The sequence below is a fragment of the Eretmochelys imbricata genome, chromosome 4 (assembly GCF_965152235.1).
Source record: "Eretmochelys imbricata isolate rEreImb1 chromosome 4, rEreImb1.hap1, whole genome shotgun sequence".
NCBI lineage: Eukaryota > Metazoa > Chordata > Testudines > Cheloniidae > Eretmochelys > Eretmochelys imbricata.
Genome location: NC_135575.1, coordinates 143,404,594 through 143,422,564, shown reverse-complemented (window position 1 = coordinate 143,422,564; position 17,971 = coordinate 143,404,594). Strand labels below are relative to the sequence as shown.

The 17,971-nt window shown below is 49.2% G+C and overlaps 1 protein-coding gene across 1 annotated transcript in view; it reads right to left on the bottom strand.

Annotated features, from left to right (window-relative positions):
* HSPA12B (heat shock protein family A (Hsp70) member 12B) overlaps positions 1-12,690 on the bottom strand; it is a 96,866-nt gene extending 84,176 nt beyond the window's left edge. Inside the window, exon 1 of the mRNA XM_077816193.1 lies at positions 12,579-12,690. Coding sequence (XP_077672319.1) covers positions 12,579-12,690 — 112 coding nt within the window. The remainder of the gene's footprint in view (positions 1-12,578) is intronic.
* Positions 12,691-17,971: the final 5,281 nt, after the last annotated feature.

Genomic DNA, 17,971 nt, shown 5'->3' with positions numbered 1-17,971 from the left:
AGAAGGTCGCCGTCACCACGGTGGGTGGGGACAGTTTTAGAGCCACATTTTTAAAGCTTCCCTTTGTTTGTAAGGACTCCTCGGCCACGCTGGTTTCGTGCACAGCCACGTTAGAACTTTGCTCCCCACTGGACAAATATTGTGCTTTTACAAATAGTCTGGGGGGCTGATTATCTGTCCTGCGAAAGCCCGTCTATGCCGTGCCATGAGAGCGTAATGGGACTTCCCTAATAGTCCCCTGGCTCTCATTTAGATCCGTCCCTCTGTGTCGTGTTGCTGCATTCAGCTAAACAGCTGCCAAGCTCTGCTCCAGAGGTGGCTGCATTTCTGTGGCAGACAAAGCACTCCTGGAGATTGGTTTGCATATCAGCGCCACCTGGCTGGAAGGACATTGGGGCTGACGGGCACTACGCAGGAGCAAGATTAGCCCAAGACTTTTAAAATGCTGTCTGTGCCCTCCTTTCAGCAAAGTCATCCGTGCCTCAGTTTCCTGATCTGGAAAATGCGGATTATGATACTGCCCTCTTTTGTAAAGTGGGTGAAAAGCGCCCTGGAAGGGCTGTTTATTAATACTTATTATCCTCCAGGCAGATAGAATTTCCCCAACCTCCCTGCGTAAAGGCCTGAATAACAGGACTTACTTTCTCTCACACTATCTCCCATTTATCCCTCTCTGTCTCCTCTCTCTCTATCATTTCTTCTTTGTCTCTCCACCACTCATCCTTCTTCTGCTAGCTCTAGTTCTCTCATTCCTCTCCCCTCCCTCCTTGCAGATCCGCTCCATCCCCTCTCCTCAGCATGGTAATAGACAAAGAGTTCGCTGCAGTTCCGAAAGGCTCAGGAATGCTTTTAGGTGGCGGGGCGTCCTGCCTTGCTATCACTTTATTTTTGACTCCATGGTTTAGTTCAAGGCTCCTTTGTCCCACTGAGTGGCAGGGAGGGGCAGGGAACACGTCCTCTGTCTGCCTGATGGGATCGCACACAGCATGGAGAGGTGTGATCTCCTGGACGGGAGAGGTGGGTGAATTTAAGAGACGCGTCCTGTACTTAGCCCCTGGCATGAACCGCAGGGAAATCGGTCTACAGCCGCCCCAGGTCCCCACGCCAGGTTCCAATGAACAGAACGGCCGATCTAGGGAGCAAGGCCGTTTGGTACTACGCGGCCCCTTCGAGCAGGTGAAGAAAGCCTTGGCAGATACAGAAGAAGCAGGCAGGTCACACGTCTCCAGCATGTTCTCCTTGGATGGTCCTGGGCTCACTTTCATCTCTGAAGTTTGGTGCTGGACTGAAGCCTTCTCTCCACACAGTACGTCCCTCCCAGACAACCTTCCCGCCTGCCCCCATGACTCTTCCTCATGGCAAATAGTCTTTATCGGTGGCCCGTCCAGGATTTAGCTCCCCCGGTGGCTGTGGAAGGAGGAGGCTCAGCTATGGGGGCAATTTTTATGCCGTGGACACAGGATGGAGTTTGAGACCCTCCCGCTCATTGCAAACAGGGCCACACCCCCCAAGCAGCCCCCGGGGCACACTCAGCCACGTGCCTACGGCAGAAGCTCCTGTGTGCACCCGTCCATACGCTGTCCACTTGGTCCCACCCATGTGCAATACACTCCCTGTCCTCCATGCACTGCACGCTACCCCGGCAGAGAGACAGCTTGCTCTTTGGCCTGTGCATTCCTAACCCTTCTCTCTCTGTGTCACCCCCCCTCCCCTCTGTGTCCACTGCGGGGGGTGTACGCCCACACTCGCTAGAAGCCCGTGTCCCAGCCCAGGCAAAGACAAGTGCTTTAGCCTCACTCGATCTAGCCCGCGACAAATAATGGCCTGGACACTGCGGCAGGGGCTGGCCACGTGCGCTCAGCTGGGTTTAGACTCCGGCTGCTTTCCTGAGCCATGTCCACACCGCTAGTTTTAGCGCGGGAGTTGAGTGCCGCTGGCTCAAGTCTGTCTGGTTCCCTGGGCTGGGAGACATGCTCCCAACTGCAGCCTGGGACATCCCCAGGGCTCTGACGAGGGAGGGGCCAGAGGTGGCTGGGTCTCTTTTAGGGGCTCCCTCATGTCTGTCTGCTGGCCTCTGTCCTTCTCCCCATGGTTTAAATTAAAGCAGGATACTTGACATTCAGGGGGCCCTGGCTTCCCCCCACATAATTCAAGCCCTGGACATCCCCATAAACGTCACCCTTTTACATTCACACACTCAGCTCATGTACTGCATAGGCCCAGAGCCCATAGAACATTTTGTCTCAGGCCATGTCCCTCTCACACAGACACACACACACACACTCCTGACTTCCCCAGGAAATCGCCGCTAACCTGCCTTCTTCTTCAGTCACAGGACCTTTAATCTCTCCTGGCCACCCTGAGCGTGCTATTGTCCCCAGCACCAGCAGCATGATGCCATCTTCCTTCCCCTGGCCTCACCTCTTCCCCTCTCGAGCCAACACTGCAACAATGAGTGCGGATTGCTGGGCATTTATCCAAGCGAGGGAGGGCTCTGAACAGACACTTGTCTGTCTTCAGCCGTGTTCCCCAAGGCTGTGAAGAGCTGAACAGACATGTAAATAGAGCAGCCGAACTGGTCACAGTTCTAAAATAGGAGACAGTGTTGTCCAGTGGTTAGCTCAGGGGCATGGACATCAGGACTGCTGGGTTCTATTCCCAACTTCGCCTCTCACTTGCTGTGTCACCTTGGTCAAGGCACTTAACGTCTCTGCACCTCAGTTTACCCACCTGTCAATTAATGGACTTATCCTGCATTGAACTACATGACAAGGACAATGACAGGCTTAATGTTTATAAAGTGCTTTTGTATCCTCAGAAAACAGCGATTACCGGTATTCAAAGGGCAGAGAGACAGATGTTGCTACTACCTAGGGTACGGAGGCTTTGTTGGCTTTTTCAAAGTTTCTGTTTTGCACAAAATTTTCCATGACATTTTAATTGACATTTTTTATCAAAATAGTTTTTAAAAAACGTTCGTTTGCAGAAAGGCTAGTTTTGAGCCGAAAACCCTGCTTTGCACCACGTGAAAAAGGTCCGCGACAATTTCAATTAAAAAAACCCAAAACTGGCAACAATACTGCAAACAAACGTCCAAACCCACGCCCCTGTTTTTCAACCAGCGCCGAACATCGCAGCGGTACTGGATCCAATGTTGCACTGTGGGGACAGAGCACAGCGTGGGCGGGTGGCGTTAGGGAGTTCCACTGACAGCCAGTGATTAATGAGTCTGTAGTGGTGGTAGCTGGACCTCATCAGAGCTCAATTCCAGACACTAACATCTGGATTGTTATTAAGGTGCAAAGAAAGTAACAATTTGGGGGTAGGGATTAGCTGGAATACGCTTTCCACGTTAAGTTTTAGTTAATCAAGTGTGCTTTTTGTTGGTTGCTGCTTGTTACTTAATGGTAAAGAGAGGGGGAATGCATAGCCCAGAAGGACAATAGAATCAGTGACAGACTTCTACTGATGGCATATCCACCATGGTAAGTGGTACCAGTGGTTAATTGCTCTCATTGTAGAGTAGCGTCCTTGTTATTGGCTGGCATTGTAGAGATCTGGGTAGCTTGAAAGCTTGTCTCTTTCACCAACAGAAGTTGGTACAATATATTACCTCCAACCCAGCACAACCTCCCCTCCCTTGTCTCTCCTATTCTGGGACCAATACAGCTACAAGAACGCTGCAGACAAAAGGTAACAACTGACAGTTATCTCAGTCAACACCAGGGATCGAACCGGAGACCTCCAAAGCTAAAGCATAAGTCCGTATAGCTCAACCTAAAGGATGAAGTTCCTTAGCTTCCTGTTTTAGTAGCCCCCTCTCCTCTGGGGATCAGACAGAGTGGGAGACATGGAATGCACACTGAACACTACGTTAGAGGAAGATGATTGAGGCTATACAACAACCTTAGTCTTATTGGGTTTATTTTTAATGACTGAGCTCAAGGACGGCAGCAGAGCCGGCTGAAACCCTCCCCTTAAAACACGGTTTTTAAAATGGCCTTTTTGGATTAAACAAATTTTTTTTGACAACAATCTCATTTTTCTCAAAGAGTCTGGGGCTTGTGCCAAGCCAATGAAACCAGTGCCGTTCTTGGCCCCCAAAGTGAAACGTTGCCGTTGCCAAAGATTGAAAGTCTTGGTGGCTTCCAGGGTTTCAAGGAAACCCCCTAACTTTTAGCGGGGAAAAGAAAAAAAAAGGCATTTCCCAAACAGCTCTGCACTGATTACCCTGGAGACCTCTCTTGAACAAAAGAACAGGAACACCATGGCCAGGGGCAGGGCAAGCTCCTCCCAACCCAACCCCCTTGCCATGGTATCTTAATCCTGTCCTGAAGGGACCCCTTTCTAGAGGGCAGATGAGCCTCTAAGACCCATTCAATCCTTGGCCTCTCTCCTGAGACTGCCAAGAGTGTGGCTGGCAGCGGTGGGTCTCATGGCACGGATGCATGCCTACTGAGCCATGCTCTGAGAATCCACCAACTCATTTCATGCCACTATCGCCACCAGCTGGTCTTAAACCTTTGGTGTAAGAAACTGATTAGCAATCAAAACCGCCTTCACCAAACAAGGACACTCCACCAAAGAGGCAGATCACATCTTGGAACAGGCAACCTAAATACCCTGAGAGAACCTGCTTCAATACAGAAATAAAACCCCCTCGGACCGCGCACCCCTAGCCATCTCCTACCCCCCAATACTGGAACCCATAGAGGGGTATCAACAACTACAACCCATACTCGATGGGGACCCCGTCCCAAAAGAAATATTTCTTGAACCCCCTCTTCTGGCCCTCAAACAACTCCCCAATCTCTCTAAGTCTCGTCATCTGAAGCAAGCTCCCCACAGATCAGGACACACCAACTCAAAGCAGCACCAGACCCTGCCAGAACAACAGATGCAAAACCTGCAGCCATATCTCCACTGCTATAGTGATCAACACCCTCCACAACACACCTTTCGAGATCCGTGGGACTGTCCTACAGATGCCCATCACAACATGTGGCGTACCTCATCCAGTGCACTAAATGCCCCAGTAGAATCTATGTGGGTGAAACCAGAGAATCACTGTGCTCTTGAATGAACTCACACAGGGAAATGATAAAAGACAAAAACACCCCATCACCTGTGGGCGAACACTTTTCACAAAGCGATCGCTCCACATCTGACCTCTCGGTCCTCATCTGCAAAAGGAAACCTGCACAACACTTTCAAAAGACGAGCCTGGGAGCTAAATTCATAACTCTGCTAGACACTAAAAATCACGGACTGACCAGAGACACTGGATTTATGGCTCATTACAACAATCTGTAACTCACTACCCCCCTTTTTTTGTCCTATGACAACAGGAGCATTACCTGACCACTTCACCTTGAATGATCCCTTAGAATATATGCAAAAAGAACAGGAGGACTTGTGGCACCTTAGAGACTAACACATTTATTTGAGCATAAGCTTCCTTTTCTTTTTGTGGATACAGACTGACACGGCTGCTACTCTGAAACCTAGGATATAGGCTAACTATTTATGCTAAACTGTTTGATCTTGCATTTAGCTGGGACACTCCGAGTACCTTTCCTAGACCTGAAAAAGAACACCGTGTGGCTTGAAAGCTTGATTCGCTCAGCAACAGAAGTTGGTCCAACAAAAGATACATAGGTGCCAACTCCGTGCTGAGCACCCACCAGCAGCCCCCCATCAGAACCTCCCCCTCCCTCCCTGCGCCTCCCGCCCGCCACAATCAGCTGTTTTGCGGCATGCAGGAGGCTGGGAGGGAGGGCGGAGGAGAGAGGACGTGGCACGCTTGCGGAAGGGGGCAGAACAGGGTGGGAAGAGGTTGGGAGGGGGTGGAGCAGAGGCAGGAAGAGACGGGGGCGAAGCGGGGGTGGGAAGAGGTGGGTGGGGCCTTGGGGGAAGGGGTGGAGTGGGGGCAGGGCCTGAGGCAGAGCCAGGAGTTGAGCCCGCCCCCCCGGTACATTGGGAAGTCGGCACCTGTGAAAAGAGATGACCTCCCCCACCTTGTCTCTCAGATTAGCAACCAGACATCTGGAACTGGCCAAAGGTCCTTCTGGCCTAGGAGATGCTGATGGAAACAATTTGAAGAACAACTCCATTCCCACCAAACCTGCGGGAGGGGGAAATCGGCTGCCAAACTCAAAGCAGGTCACCCTGAAACAAACAGCAGCTCTTCCGCTGTCCCTCCTCCCCCCGGGCATGGCGGTAAGGCCTTGCATGAAGGGACTGAAGGTAGTTTTGCAGTGACAAAGGCTGGGGGGAGCAGCTGAGGTCTGTTTGCCGCAGAAGGTTAACATCAGCGCTCTCATTTTTGTGTGTGGCGGTATATTACATGCACACTCTGCCTGTCATATTTCCAAGCCAGATCAGGCTGCGTGTCTGGAAAGCATTATCCGGATGGCATTATGCATTAGACATTAATGAAGAGATCATGTGAGCTCTGCCCTCCAGCACGGAGACTTCAAAAACAGAACCGGGTTTGCATTAAAACCTACCTCGGTTCCCTCCTCGTTCTCCGCGGCTTGAGTGACAGGTCGGTAAATATTTGCTGAACTGGTTCATCCGGAGTTCTCTCTGGAAACAAAAATAAACCCAGGGAGAGGAACAGTGTTGGAGAGATGGGTTAGGAACATCAGAATGGCTCTCACGTCCGAGACACGTACAGCCTGATGCTTTCGATTGTGGGACTGGGAATCAGGACTCCTGGATTCGTTGTCTTGGCATGTGACCTCAGCCAAATCACTCAGCCTCACTGTATCTGGCTTTCCCTGTCTGTATCATGGAGCTAATAGCACGTCCTACCTCACAGGTGTGCAGGGAGCTCTCAGTTGGAAGCTGCTATAGAAATGCAGGGGGGTTGTTATTTAACTTGGTGTCCTATCTCTGACTTCAGCGAGGGCTTTTTTTCCCATTCTAGAATGAAGTACAAAGCCACTTTCTATGTCCCTGCTCAAAAAGGCAGCTGGACAATAGTGCAACACTTCTCCCACAGGGGAAGAGAACATTTCCTTCCTGACCCCAGCTGGTTCTTAGTTTATGTCCTGAAACATGGGCCAATGGCCCTTGTAATATTTTCCCTTAGCCAGTTACTGCAGCTGCTGTTCTTTATTTACATGTCAAATCCTTGTCTGAATCTTAATAAAATATCTGCCTAATGTCCTGCAGGGGTGAGTTCCATGGGTTTATTATACTGATGTGGCAGGTGTCAGTAGATGGCACTGTTACTCAGTTTTTTCTTAGTGGAGTTTTCTTCTTGTGTCTTTTCCCACTATCATGGTTTTCCAGTGTTGAACACATGATATGGCCCAGTCTGTAGCCCTGGCAAGATCTTGCACGGTGCATGGTTCCTCCAGGAGCTGGGTCAACCAACAACATCACATAATCATAGAAATACCGGGCTGGAAGTCACCCTGAGAAGTCATCAAGTCCAGCCCCCTGCACTGTGGCAGGACCAAGTAAACCTAGATCATCCCTGACAGGTGCTTGTCCAACTTGTTTTTAAACACTTCCAATGATGGAGACACTCCACAACCTCCTTTGGAAGCCTTGTCCAGAGCTTAACAACCCTTAGAGCTAGAAAGGTTTCAGAGTAGCAGCCGTGTTAGTCTGTATCCGCAAAAAGAACAGGAGGACTTGTGGCACCTTAGAGACTAACCAATTTATTAGAGCATAAGTTTTCGTGGGCTACGGCCTACTTCATCGGATGCATAGAATAGAATGTATAATAAGAAGATATATATATACATACAGAGAACAAGGAAGTTGTCATACGAACTGTAAGAGGCTGATTAATTAAGATGATTAATTATCATTAATTTAATCATTAAGATTAATTATCAGCAGGAGAAAAAACACTTTTGTAGTGACAGGTTTCAGAGTAACAGCCGTGTTAGTCTGTATTCGCAAAAAGAAAAGGAGTACTTGTGGCACCTTAGAGACTAACCAATTTATTAGAGCATAAGTTTTCGTGGGCTACGGCCTACTTCATCGGATGCATAGAATAGAATGTATAATAAGAAGATATATATATATACATACAGAGAACAAGGAAGTTGTCATACGAACTGTAAGAGGCTGATTAATTAAGATGATTAATTATCATTAATTTAATCATTAAGATTAATTATCAGCAGGAGAAAAAACACTTTTGTAGTGACAGGTTTCAGAGTAACAGCCGTGTTAGTCTGTATTCGCAAAAAGAAAAGGAGTACTTGTGGCACCTTAGAGACTAACCAATTTATTTGAGCATGAGCTTTCGTGAGCTACAGCTCACTTCATCAGATGCATACTGTGGAAACTGCAGCAGACTTTATATATACACAGAGAATATGAAACAATACCTCCTCCCACCCCACTGTCCTGCTGGTAATAGCTTATCTAAAGTAATCGTCAGGTTAGGCCATTTCCAGCACAAATCCAGGTTTTCTCACCCTCCACCCCCCCACACAAATTCACTCTCCTGCTGGTGATAGCCCATCCAAAGTGACAACTCTTTACACAATGTGCATGATAATGAAGTTAGGCCATTTCCTGCACAAATCCAGGTTCTCTCACTCCCTCACCCCCCTCCAAAAACCCACCCCCATACACACACACAGACTCACTCTCCTGCTGGTAATAGCTCGTCCAAACTGACCAAGATTCAAGAATCAAGATTCAAGAATCAAGATGGCCCATTCAGACAGCTGACAAGAAGGTGTGAAGATACTTAACATGGGGAAATAGATTCAATATGTGGAATGACCCAGCCACTCCCAGTCTCTCTTCAAACCCAGCTTAATGGGATCTTGTTTGCAGATTAATTCAAGCTCAGTAGTTTCTCCTTAGAGTCTGTTTTTGAAGCTTTTCTGTTGCAAAATTGCCACAGACCTAGAATCCTACTTTCGACGTCTTCGACTCAGACTATTTCCAACACACCTCTGAACAATATACTAACCCACAGAATCCTTCCTACCAACACTACAAAAAGAAGGATTCTTCCTCGTTCTCTGTATGTATATATATATCTTCTTACTATATGTTCCATTCTGTGCATCCGATGAAGTGAGCTGTAGGCCACAAAAGCTTATACTCTAATAAATTTGTTAGTCTCTAAGGTGCCACAAGTCCTCCTGTTTTTTTTTAGAGCTAGAAAGTTTGTCCTAAACGTCCCTTGCTGCAGATTAAGCCTATTACTTCTTGTCCTACCTTCAGAGGACTTGGAGAATAATTGATCACTGTCTGCTTTATAACTGCCCTTAATATATTAACATAACATACAAGACAACTTAACTCGAAGACAAAGCTACGGCACCATCTATTGGTAGAGGTGCAGTCTACACTGATCATTACAACAGACAATGTCAGAAGGGACCATTGTGGTTCACCAAGCATGAATTCACCAAGGGCAAGTCATGCCTGACTAATCTAATTGCCTTCTATGACGAGATAACTGGCTCTGTGGATGAAGGGAAAGCAGTGGACGTGTTGTTCCTTGACTTTAGCAAAGCTCTTGACACGGTCTCCCACAGTATTCTTGCCAGCAAGTTAAAGAAGTATGGGCTAGATGAATGGACTATAAGGTGGATAGAAAGCTGGCTAGATCGTTGGGCTCAACGGGTAGTGATCAATGGCTCCATGTCTAGTTGGCAGCCGGTATCAAGCAGAGTGCCCCAAGGGTTGGTCCTGGGGCCGGTTTTGTTCAATATCTTCATAAATGATATGGAGGATGGCATGGATTGCACCCTCAGCAAGTTTACAGATGACACTAAATTGGGAGGAGAGGTAGATACGCTGAAGGATAGGGATAGGATACAGAGGGACCTAGACAAATTAGCGGATTGGGCCAAAAGAAATCTGATGAGATTCAACAAGGACAAGTGCTGAATCCTGCACTAAGGACGGAAGAATCCAATGCACCGCTACAGACTAGGGACCAAATGGCTAGGCAGCAGTTCTGCAGAAAAGGACCTAGGGGGTTACAGTGGACGAGCAGCTGGATATGAGTCAGCAGTGTGCCCTTGTTGCCAGGAAGGCTAAGGGCATTTTGGGGATGTATAAGTAGGGGCATTGCCAGCAGATCGAGGGACGTGATCGTTCCCCTCTATTCGACATTGGTGAGGCCTCATCTGGAGTACTGTGTCCAGTTTGGGGCCCCACACTACAAGGAGGATGTGGAAAAATTGGAAAGTGTCCAGCGGAGGGCAAGAAAAATGATTAGGGGACTGGAGCACATGACTTATGAGGAGAGGCTGAGGGAACTGGGATTGTTCAGTCTGCAGAAGAGAAGAATGAGGGGGGATTTGATAGCTGCTTTCAACTACCTGAAAGGGGGTTCCAAAGAGGATGGATCTAGACTGTTCTCAGTGTTAGCAGATGACAGAACAAGGAGTAATGTTGCAGTGGGGGAGTTTTAGGTTGGATATTAGGAAAAACTTTTTCACTAGGAGGGTGGTGAAGCACTGCAATGTGTTACCTAGGGAGGTGGTGGAATCTCCTTCCTTTGAGGTTTTTAAGGTCAGGCTTGACAAAGCCCTGGCTGGGATGATTTAATTGGGGATTGGTCCTGCTTTGAGCAGGGGGTTGGACTAGATGACCTCCTGAGGTCCCTTCCAACCCTGATATTCTATGATTCTCTAGTCTGACCTCCTGTAGCTTGTAGCCATGAGATGGGCACAGAAAGATAAGCAATGATCCTGCGCTTGCCAGCCAGGTTAGACAGCCAGATCCTAGGATGGAAAAAGCAGGGTCATTATTTATCTTTCTGTGACTGCAGGCAGGTGACCCCCCCCTTGTACCTGCCCAGGAGCAGCTGCACCCACACAGGTTTGGGAAGGGCCACCCTAGGGTTTTTAACTCATTGATTGCCAGTTTAAATTAACAGGGCTCGCCGCAAGCCTGCTTGCTCAGGAACAAATGCTTGCAGAGAGCTTGTACCAACTACCCTTACCTGGCGATCTGTTAAGGAAGGAGGTACCCGTCGTTCCAGCCCTGGCTTGGAGATTGAAGTTCAATTCTCTGCTCTGCCAAAGATCGTTGGGCAAGTCTCTCAGGCTCAGATCCCCAAAGGAATTGATTTCAAAGGGAGTAAGGTGCCTAAAAAAAATCTCTGAGAGCACTCAAAGCCTCTGTATATTGCTTGACCCACAGCCTGTTCCCTGTACTCCGGCCCCATGCCCTGCCACGTGGCCTTGTCACTGATCATGGTCTCATGCAGGTCATCCGAGCTGTTCCACACTCCCCTTTTTCCGCTGCCCCCCAATGCAAAAAGATCATTTCAGCCCTACCCAACCCTTAACTGACAGGTCTGGGGGGGGCCTGGTCCCAGTGTGGAGCAAGGATCTGTCTATGTGGATCCAATTGCACAATCCGGGCCTATGTCATAAGGAACACTACTAATAACTCAGATAGTAAGCTCAGGAGTAGCTTTTCAGACACGTTTTAATAGCCAGGAAATAAGCTATTCGTTTTGTTTTAAGGCCCCAGTTTAACCCTTCCCCTGCAGCAGCAGAAACACAGACACATGGTCTCAATCTGTGGATCCAACTGCTTGGCCCCAGCCTCAGCAGCACTGAACTTCCCTAAAGAGGCAACCAGGATTCCCCCCGCCAGAGGACTCCTTGGGTAGCCACCTCCTTCTCACACTTCGGCTACAGGGCGTGGAGGATGCAGGAAGAGGCAGGACAGTGCACAATCCTTGGCCAGCACAGTGATCTGTATGAGACTGCTGCAGTCCCATATAGACCACTGTGCTGGTTATGTCCTAAAACCCTGTAGGCTGCTCTAAATTACACCAGGCAGGCCCCAGCCAATCCAGAACTGATGGAGTACAGAGGTGGCTTAAAGTCACCTCCCCTGACCAGCTCTACTCAGCTACCCCAAGAATTGCATCCAAGAGTTTAGTCAGGTTAAGAAGCATGAGAATTGCATTGGTAACCGTCAATTTCATGGTACACGCAAAAACTGACAAAAAAAATTCCACTGATAATAAATCAAAATGTGCAGATAGGCAAAGTAAGAAACATGCTGCTTGAAAACTTGCTAGACTCACAATGCAGTGATTTACAACTTCTCAGCTCGGCTTGTGACATATGGACGCGCAAAGGAAGAGTCATTGTTGATTTAAAGATATTTACTTTGCCTACTTTTACATGTGCCGTTTACTATTACCTGAAATTGGGCCAGCTAGTAAGCTTAGGGTGGACTAATGACCCACCAGAGTTTGGCAGAAAGCAGCACGTTTATTATACTGATGGCTAAGCTCAAAAGAAGGGGGAGGGGGGTCACACTCACACTCGCATACTTACGCTCCCAGGACAGGCCCGGCACTGGAGATGTCAGGATCCTTCCAGGTAAGTGTCCCACAGCGCAGCGATGGGCGGGGCGATGGAGGTCAGTCATCCCGAGGCATGATGGAGTGCAAGGCGGCGAACCACTGGCCAGGCGGTCCGGGCGAAGGGCCTTCACAGGAGGTACAAGCTTGTGAGTGCACTCCTGAGCACGTGGCCCCTTCCCCTTTTAAGGACCTGCTCCTCACGGCCTGCGACTAGAGATGACTTGGCCTTGTCTGGTTGGCCACACTCCACCTCGGCCAGTGTCCACGCACTGGGCGTGTGAGCGCTGCCTAATCAGAGTCCCAGACACCTTGTCCACCTGGGAGCTTTTCTGATCTTCCCGCTGCTCAAGCAGCCCATCCATCCCCGAAGCGTTCCAGGAGGGAGGGGGAGGGGGAAAGCCATTTCACAGGTATTCAAAGGGGGAGAGGAGACAAAACGGGCGGGGGAGGGGGAAGGTGTAACAGACCTTTTGAACATATAGGTTATACAGAGCATAGCCACACAGAGCATATAGATCACTGCTGCTCCTACGACATTTACAATGGGTGTTTGAACAGTTCACAAAGCTTTAACTTTTGGAATCTCAACCTCGACACTCATTAAATTATTGTCTCCCCTTCCCCCATAAGTTCCTGCAACTGTGAAAATTTAAATAGCGAAAAAAGGCTGAAAAACGAACCTCAATATGATCTGTCAAAATTATACAACAATAAAAATCGAATTCCGCAGAGAGGAAGTTTAGCTGGAGGGCAGGAACAGAGAAGTGAAACGAACAAGACAGAGACAGTGAAACTGACCTATTGCCCTTCCCTTTATGAGTCAGGCCCTTGGAAATCATAAGACTTGCTTAAAAATTATAAGATTTGGAAGATGATCAATGTGGGGAGAGAGTCTTTTTCTCTGCCCCCTGGTGCTGGAGCCTTGGAGGTTCATGTTTCCAAGCTCTTCATAGAATCATGGAATATCAGGGTTGGAAGGGACCTCAGGAGGTCATCTAGTCCAACCCCCTGCCCAAAGCAGGACCAATCCCCAACTAAATCATCCCAGCCAGGGCTTTGTCAAGCCAGGCCTTAAAAACCTCAAAGGAAGGAGATTCCACCACCTCCCTAGGTAACCCAGTCCAGTGCTTCACCACCCTCCTAGTGAAAACGTTTTTCCTAGTATCCAACCTAAACCTCCCCCACTGCAATTTGAGACCATTACTCCTCGTTCTGTCATCTGCTACCACTGAGAACAGTCTAGATCCATCCTCTTTGGAACCCCCTTTCAGGTAGTTGCAAGCAGTTATCAAATCCCCCCTCATTCTTCTCTTCCGCAGACTAAACAATCCCAGTTCCCTCAGCCTCTCCTCATAAGTCACGTGCTCCAGTTCCCTAATCATTTTTGTTGCCCTCCACTGGACTCTTTCCAATTTTTCCACATCCTTCTTGTAGTGTGGGGCCCCAAACTGGACACAGTACTCCAGATGAGGCCTCACCAGTGTCGAATAAAGGGGAACGATTACGTCCCTCAATCTGCTGGCAATGCCCCTACTTATACTGCCCAAAATGCCATTGACCTCTTGGCAACAAGGGCACACTGCTGACTCATATCCAGCTTCTCATCCACTGTAACCCCTAGGTCCTTTTCTGCAGAACTGCTGCCAAGCCATTTGGTCCCTAGTCTGTAGCGGTGCATGGGATTCTTCCGTCCTAAGTGCAGGACTTAGAATCATAGAATATCAGGGTTGGAAGGGACCTCAGGAGGTCATCTAGTCCAACCCCCTTCTCAAAGCAGGACCAATCCCCAATTTTTTTTGCCTCAGATCCCTAACTGGCCCCCTCAAGGATTGAACTTGCAACCCTGGGTTTAGCAGGCCAATGCTCAAACCCCTGAGCTATCGCTCCCCCCATTGTTGAACTTCACCAGATTTCTTTTGGCCCAATCCTCTAATTTGTCTAGGTCCCTCTGTATCGTACCCCTACCTTCCAGGGTGTCTACCACTCCTCCCAGTTTAGTGTCCTCTGCAAACTTGCTGAGGGTGCAATCCACGCCATCCTCCAGATCATTTATGAAGATATTGAACAAAACCGGCCCCAGGACCGACCCTCAGGGCACTCCGCTTGATGTCGGCTGCCAATTAGACATGGAGCCATTGATCACTACCCGTTGAGCCCAACGATCTAGCCAGCTTTCTATCCACCTTATAGTCCATTCATCCAGCCCATACTTCTTTAACTTGCTGGCAAGAATACTGTGGGAGACCGTATCAAAAGCTTTGCTAAAGTCAAGGAATAACACGTCCACTGCTTTCCCCTCATCCACAGAGCCTCTGCATCCTGTGCCCTGGGGAGCTAGAGACATACTATCTTTTTGAAAACAAAAGGCAAGTGCAAGGCCAAGTGACCCGGAGAACTGGCTGTAGCAGGAGCCGAGCGAATGGGACATTTATTAGAATTTGTTTGGTTTCTTAGCAATCTTGGGCGCTATTAGCAAGGCAAAGAAGGCGAGAACTGTGTCTGAGACATTGGCTCGTCGCCTTGACAGCTGCCCTCCAATGGCGCTTGCAAACACTATGCTCCTTTTAGGCAGAACATTATCCCCTGTGCTCCTGCGGAAGTTGTGCCACTCCTGGGTGAGGAGAAATGGAGGTGGCTAAATGCCATGAGACTGAGCTGAGCAGGGATAAATTATTGCTCCTTGTGTCGCTGTCACAGAGGTTTAGGCTCCGGGGCTTGGAGAGCCGGGGAAATACAAGTCCCTGGTTTGCTGTGTCTTGGCTCTGCCAGCTGCATGAATGGACGTGGTGTAGCTATTAAGGCAGCTCATGTTGTACCAAGGCTCTTTGACAATATCATGAACACTGAGTGCTTCTCGTGTCTTCGTTCAAGCTCATGCAGCCTCTCACTTACTCCGCTTCAGCCTTCGTGTTACTCTGAGCTATCAGCCGGAGCAGGAGGGGCAGTCAGATAGAGGGAGGGAGGGAGGGAGAGCAGGGAGGATTTTCTAACAGAGTGGGCCTGTGCAAAGCCTGGGCACTTTTCATTTGTCCTCAGTTTGCCTTGAATGCTGGGGCTGTATGAAAAGATCAGAGTGAAACGCAGAGGAAAACCCCCAAGAAATTCAGTTCCCTGAGAGTGAAACAAAACGGGAAACCCAGAGGCACAGCTCCCCGGCGGCCGGCCCAGCAGAGCGAGCCCCCGCCAGCCAGCTCCCCGGCGGCCGGCCTGGCAGAGCGAGCCCCCACCACCCAGCTCCCTGGCGGCCGGCCCGGCAGAGTGAGCCCCCGCCACCCTGCTCCCCGGCGGCCAGCCCGGCAAAGCGAGCCCCCGCCACTCTGCTCCCCGGCGGCCGGCCCGGCAAAGCGAGCCCCCGCCACTCTGCTCCCCGGCGGCCGGCCCGGCAGAGCGAGCTCCCGACACCCAGCTCCCCGGCAGAGTGAGTCTCAATAACTAGCCTCTCTAAAGAAGAACTGTTTCAAGCAGTGGACAAATGGGGCTGCTCTTGCTCTGGCCAGGAGTCCCACCTTGCCCCTCACATCCATCCAGGACAGGCCTTAGGTGCCCACTGTCCCCAGCTGTCGCTCCCTGATCCTCTCTCTCCACCAGGTCCCCATGATCTTCTCTCCTGGAATTCACCCTAGAGCCTGCTGTACAGGCTACGTAAGGAAATGCTGTAGCAGCTGGCCCAAAACACTCTGCGGTTCAAAGCCCCTCCCTGCCCGTGAGTGGACATCAGGGGATGGATCACTCTGCAATTGTCCTGTTCTGTTCATTCCCCGTGAAGCACCTGGCATTGGCCACTGTCAGAAGTTGATTTTTTTCTTTTACTAAAATGAAAAAAAATAAACAAAAAACCCCAGAACATTTTGACCAAAAGGAACATTTTTTTTTTACAAAAACACTCATGTTAGTTAAAAAGCCATTTTTCATTGGAAAAAAAAATCTTTTGACCGTGTGTAATTTATATATCCAGGAGCACCCTGGCTAGGTGTGTCCAGTCCCCCTCTAGTGGGCCATTCACCACAAGATAACACCCTACTATTGCCAGCAGCTAATGGAGTTACTCCCTTAGCTCAAGTGATAGAAAGAGGTAGGCTGGAGTTAGAGATCCTGGGGAATCCCTTCTGGTGGGAATTATTATATGTATGTGTTTGTCAGGCACTCAGATAACCCCAACAATGAGCAGGGTATTGTTATGACATGTGTCATCAGGTGGAACTGTTACACACAAACTTCCAAATTATTTTTCTTAGCATGCAAGCAAGTTTTGACGCCTGGGAAGACAGGCTGTGTGATTGTTAGTTTGGGGTATATAAATATCTACATTCTGGCAGTTTGGAGAAAAAGGGAGCTGTGTGAGCAAAAGGAGCATTTGCTACCTGCTGTGGGCTCTGATTATAGTAAGTTCTTGAGGCAGAGCTGCTCCTGGAGAAATAGATGTTGAGCTGAGATTCCCAGGAGAAGGGATTGCCCTGCATGCTGTTTGATTGCCTCTGTGCCAAGACGTATACGTGTACGTGTACGTGTGTGTGTAAACAAAGCAAAAAACATACCCAGACTCCACCTCACTGATTTCTTCTCTGCTGGGCAGCTGAGCTGGAAGGCCCTGGACATCTGCTACTGCTTACCAGCATAGCAACCCTAGTATGAGAACAGGACACTGGTATCAGTGGAAAGGGCAACAATATAAATACCTAGACAGATGGGCCCCACCTGCTTAGCATCTGCCAAATATAACCCTTGCTTCCAGCTGCCAAAAGCCCATTCCAAATCCTTGTCTACACTCAGAGTGGCAAACCCCTGTGTGGCTGCTCTGATTTCCATTTACATCAGGCTGATTTGGGTTTCATTTAAGGTGAGTGGAATCAGGTTTAAGTTAATCTTAAAAGAGCTGCTTTTAACCCCAAATCAGAGCAGCCACACAGGGCTTGCACAACAATGAAACTGGTTTTAAAACCTCCCACCTTTAAATGGCTGCAATTCCTGGTCAGGCCCCAGAGAACCTTCCCCCTGCCCTCCAAAGAGTTTGCCAGGGTGCCTTGCTTTTAAAGGGTTGATAAAGCCAGTGGGCTAGGGCTAGGAACAGCTCTGTGCTTCCTGGAAAGGGCTAGCCTGAGAGGAATGAAGCTAAGGTGTCTCCTTTCTCTTTCTGTCTTGCTCTGATTCTCTTGCTCTGTGTCTCCCCCTCCCTTTTTCTCTCTCTCGCCTCTCCATTCCTTTGTTCCTGCTGAGCAGCAGGCCATGTCTGTCTCTGGCACTGTTACAGGCCTTCAGGAGTGCAGCGACTTGAGCAATAACAAGGTGCAGGTGTAATCAATCTGCCACGGACAAGAAAGCTTTTAGCCCTGGAAATCTCCATTGCAGACACATTAGCCGGGCTGACAGCCTCCTGGAGGCGGATTAGGTTTCAGCTGGGTTGTTTGCATTTCAGAAGCCGAGCGCTTGCCCAGTTGTGAGCCTTTATTACATGGAAAATGCTTTAACCCCCATCCAAGCGCTTTGGCAAGGGGGGGAGGTCTCGGGGGCTTTAAACAAGGGACAGGAGGGAGATTTTCCTGTTCGGAGAAAGTATGAATTCTCTTAATAAACCACCTTTTGCTCAGTCTCTGTAATGGTGCTGATCCCACAGCTAGCTGGGAGAGAGACAGTCCAGCAGGATCG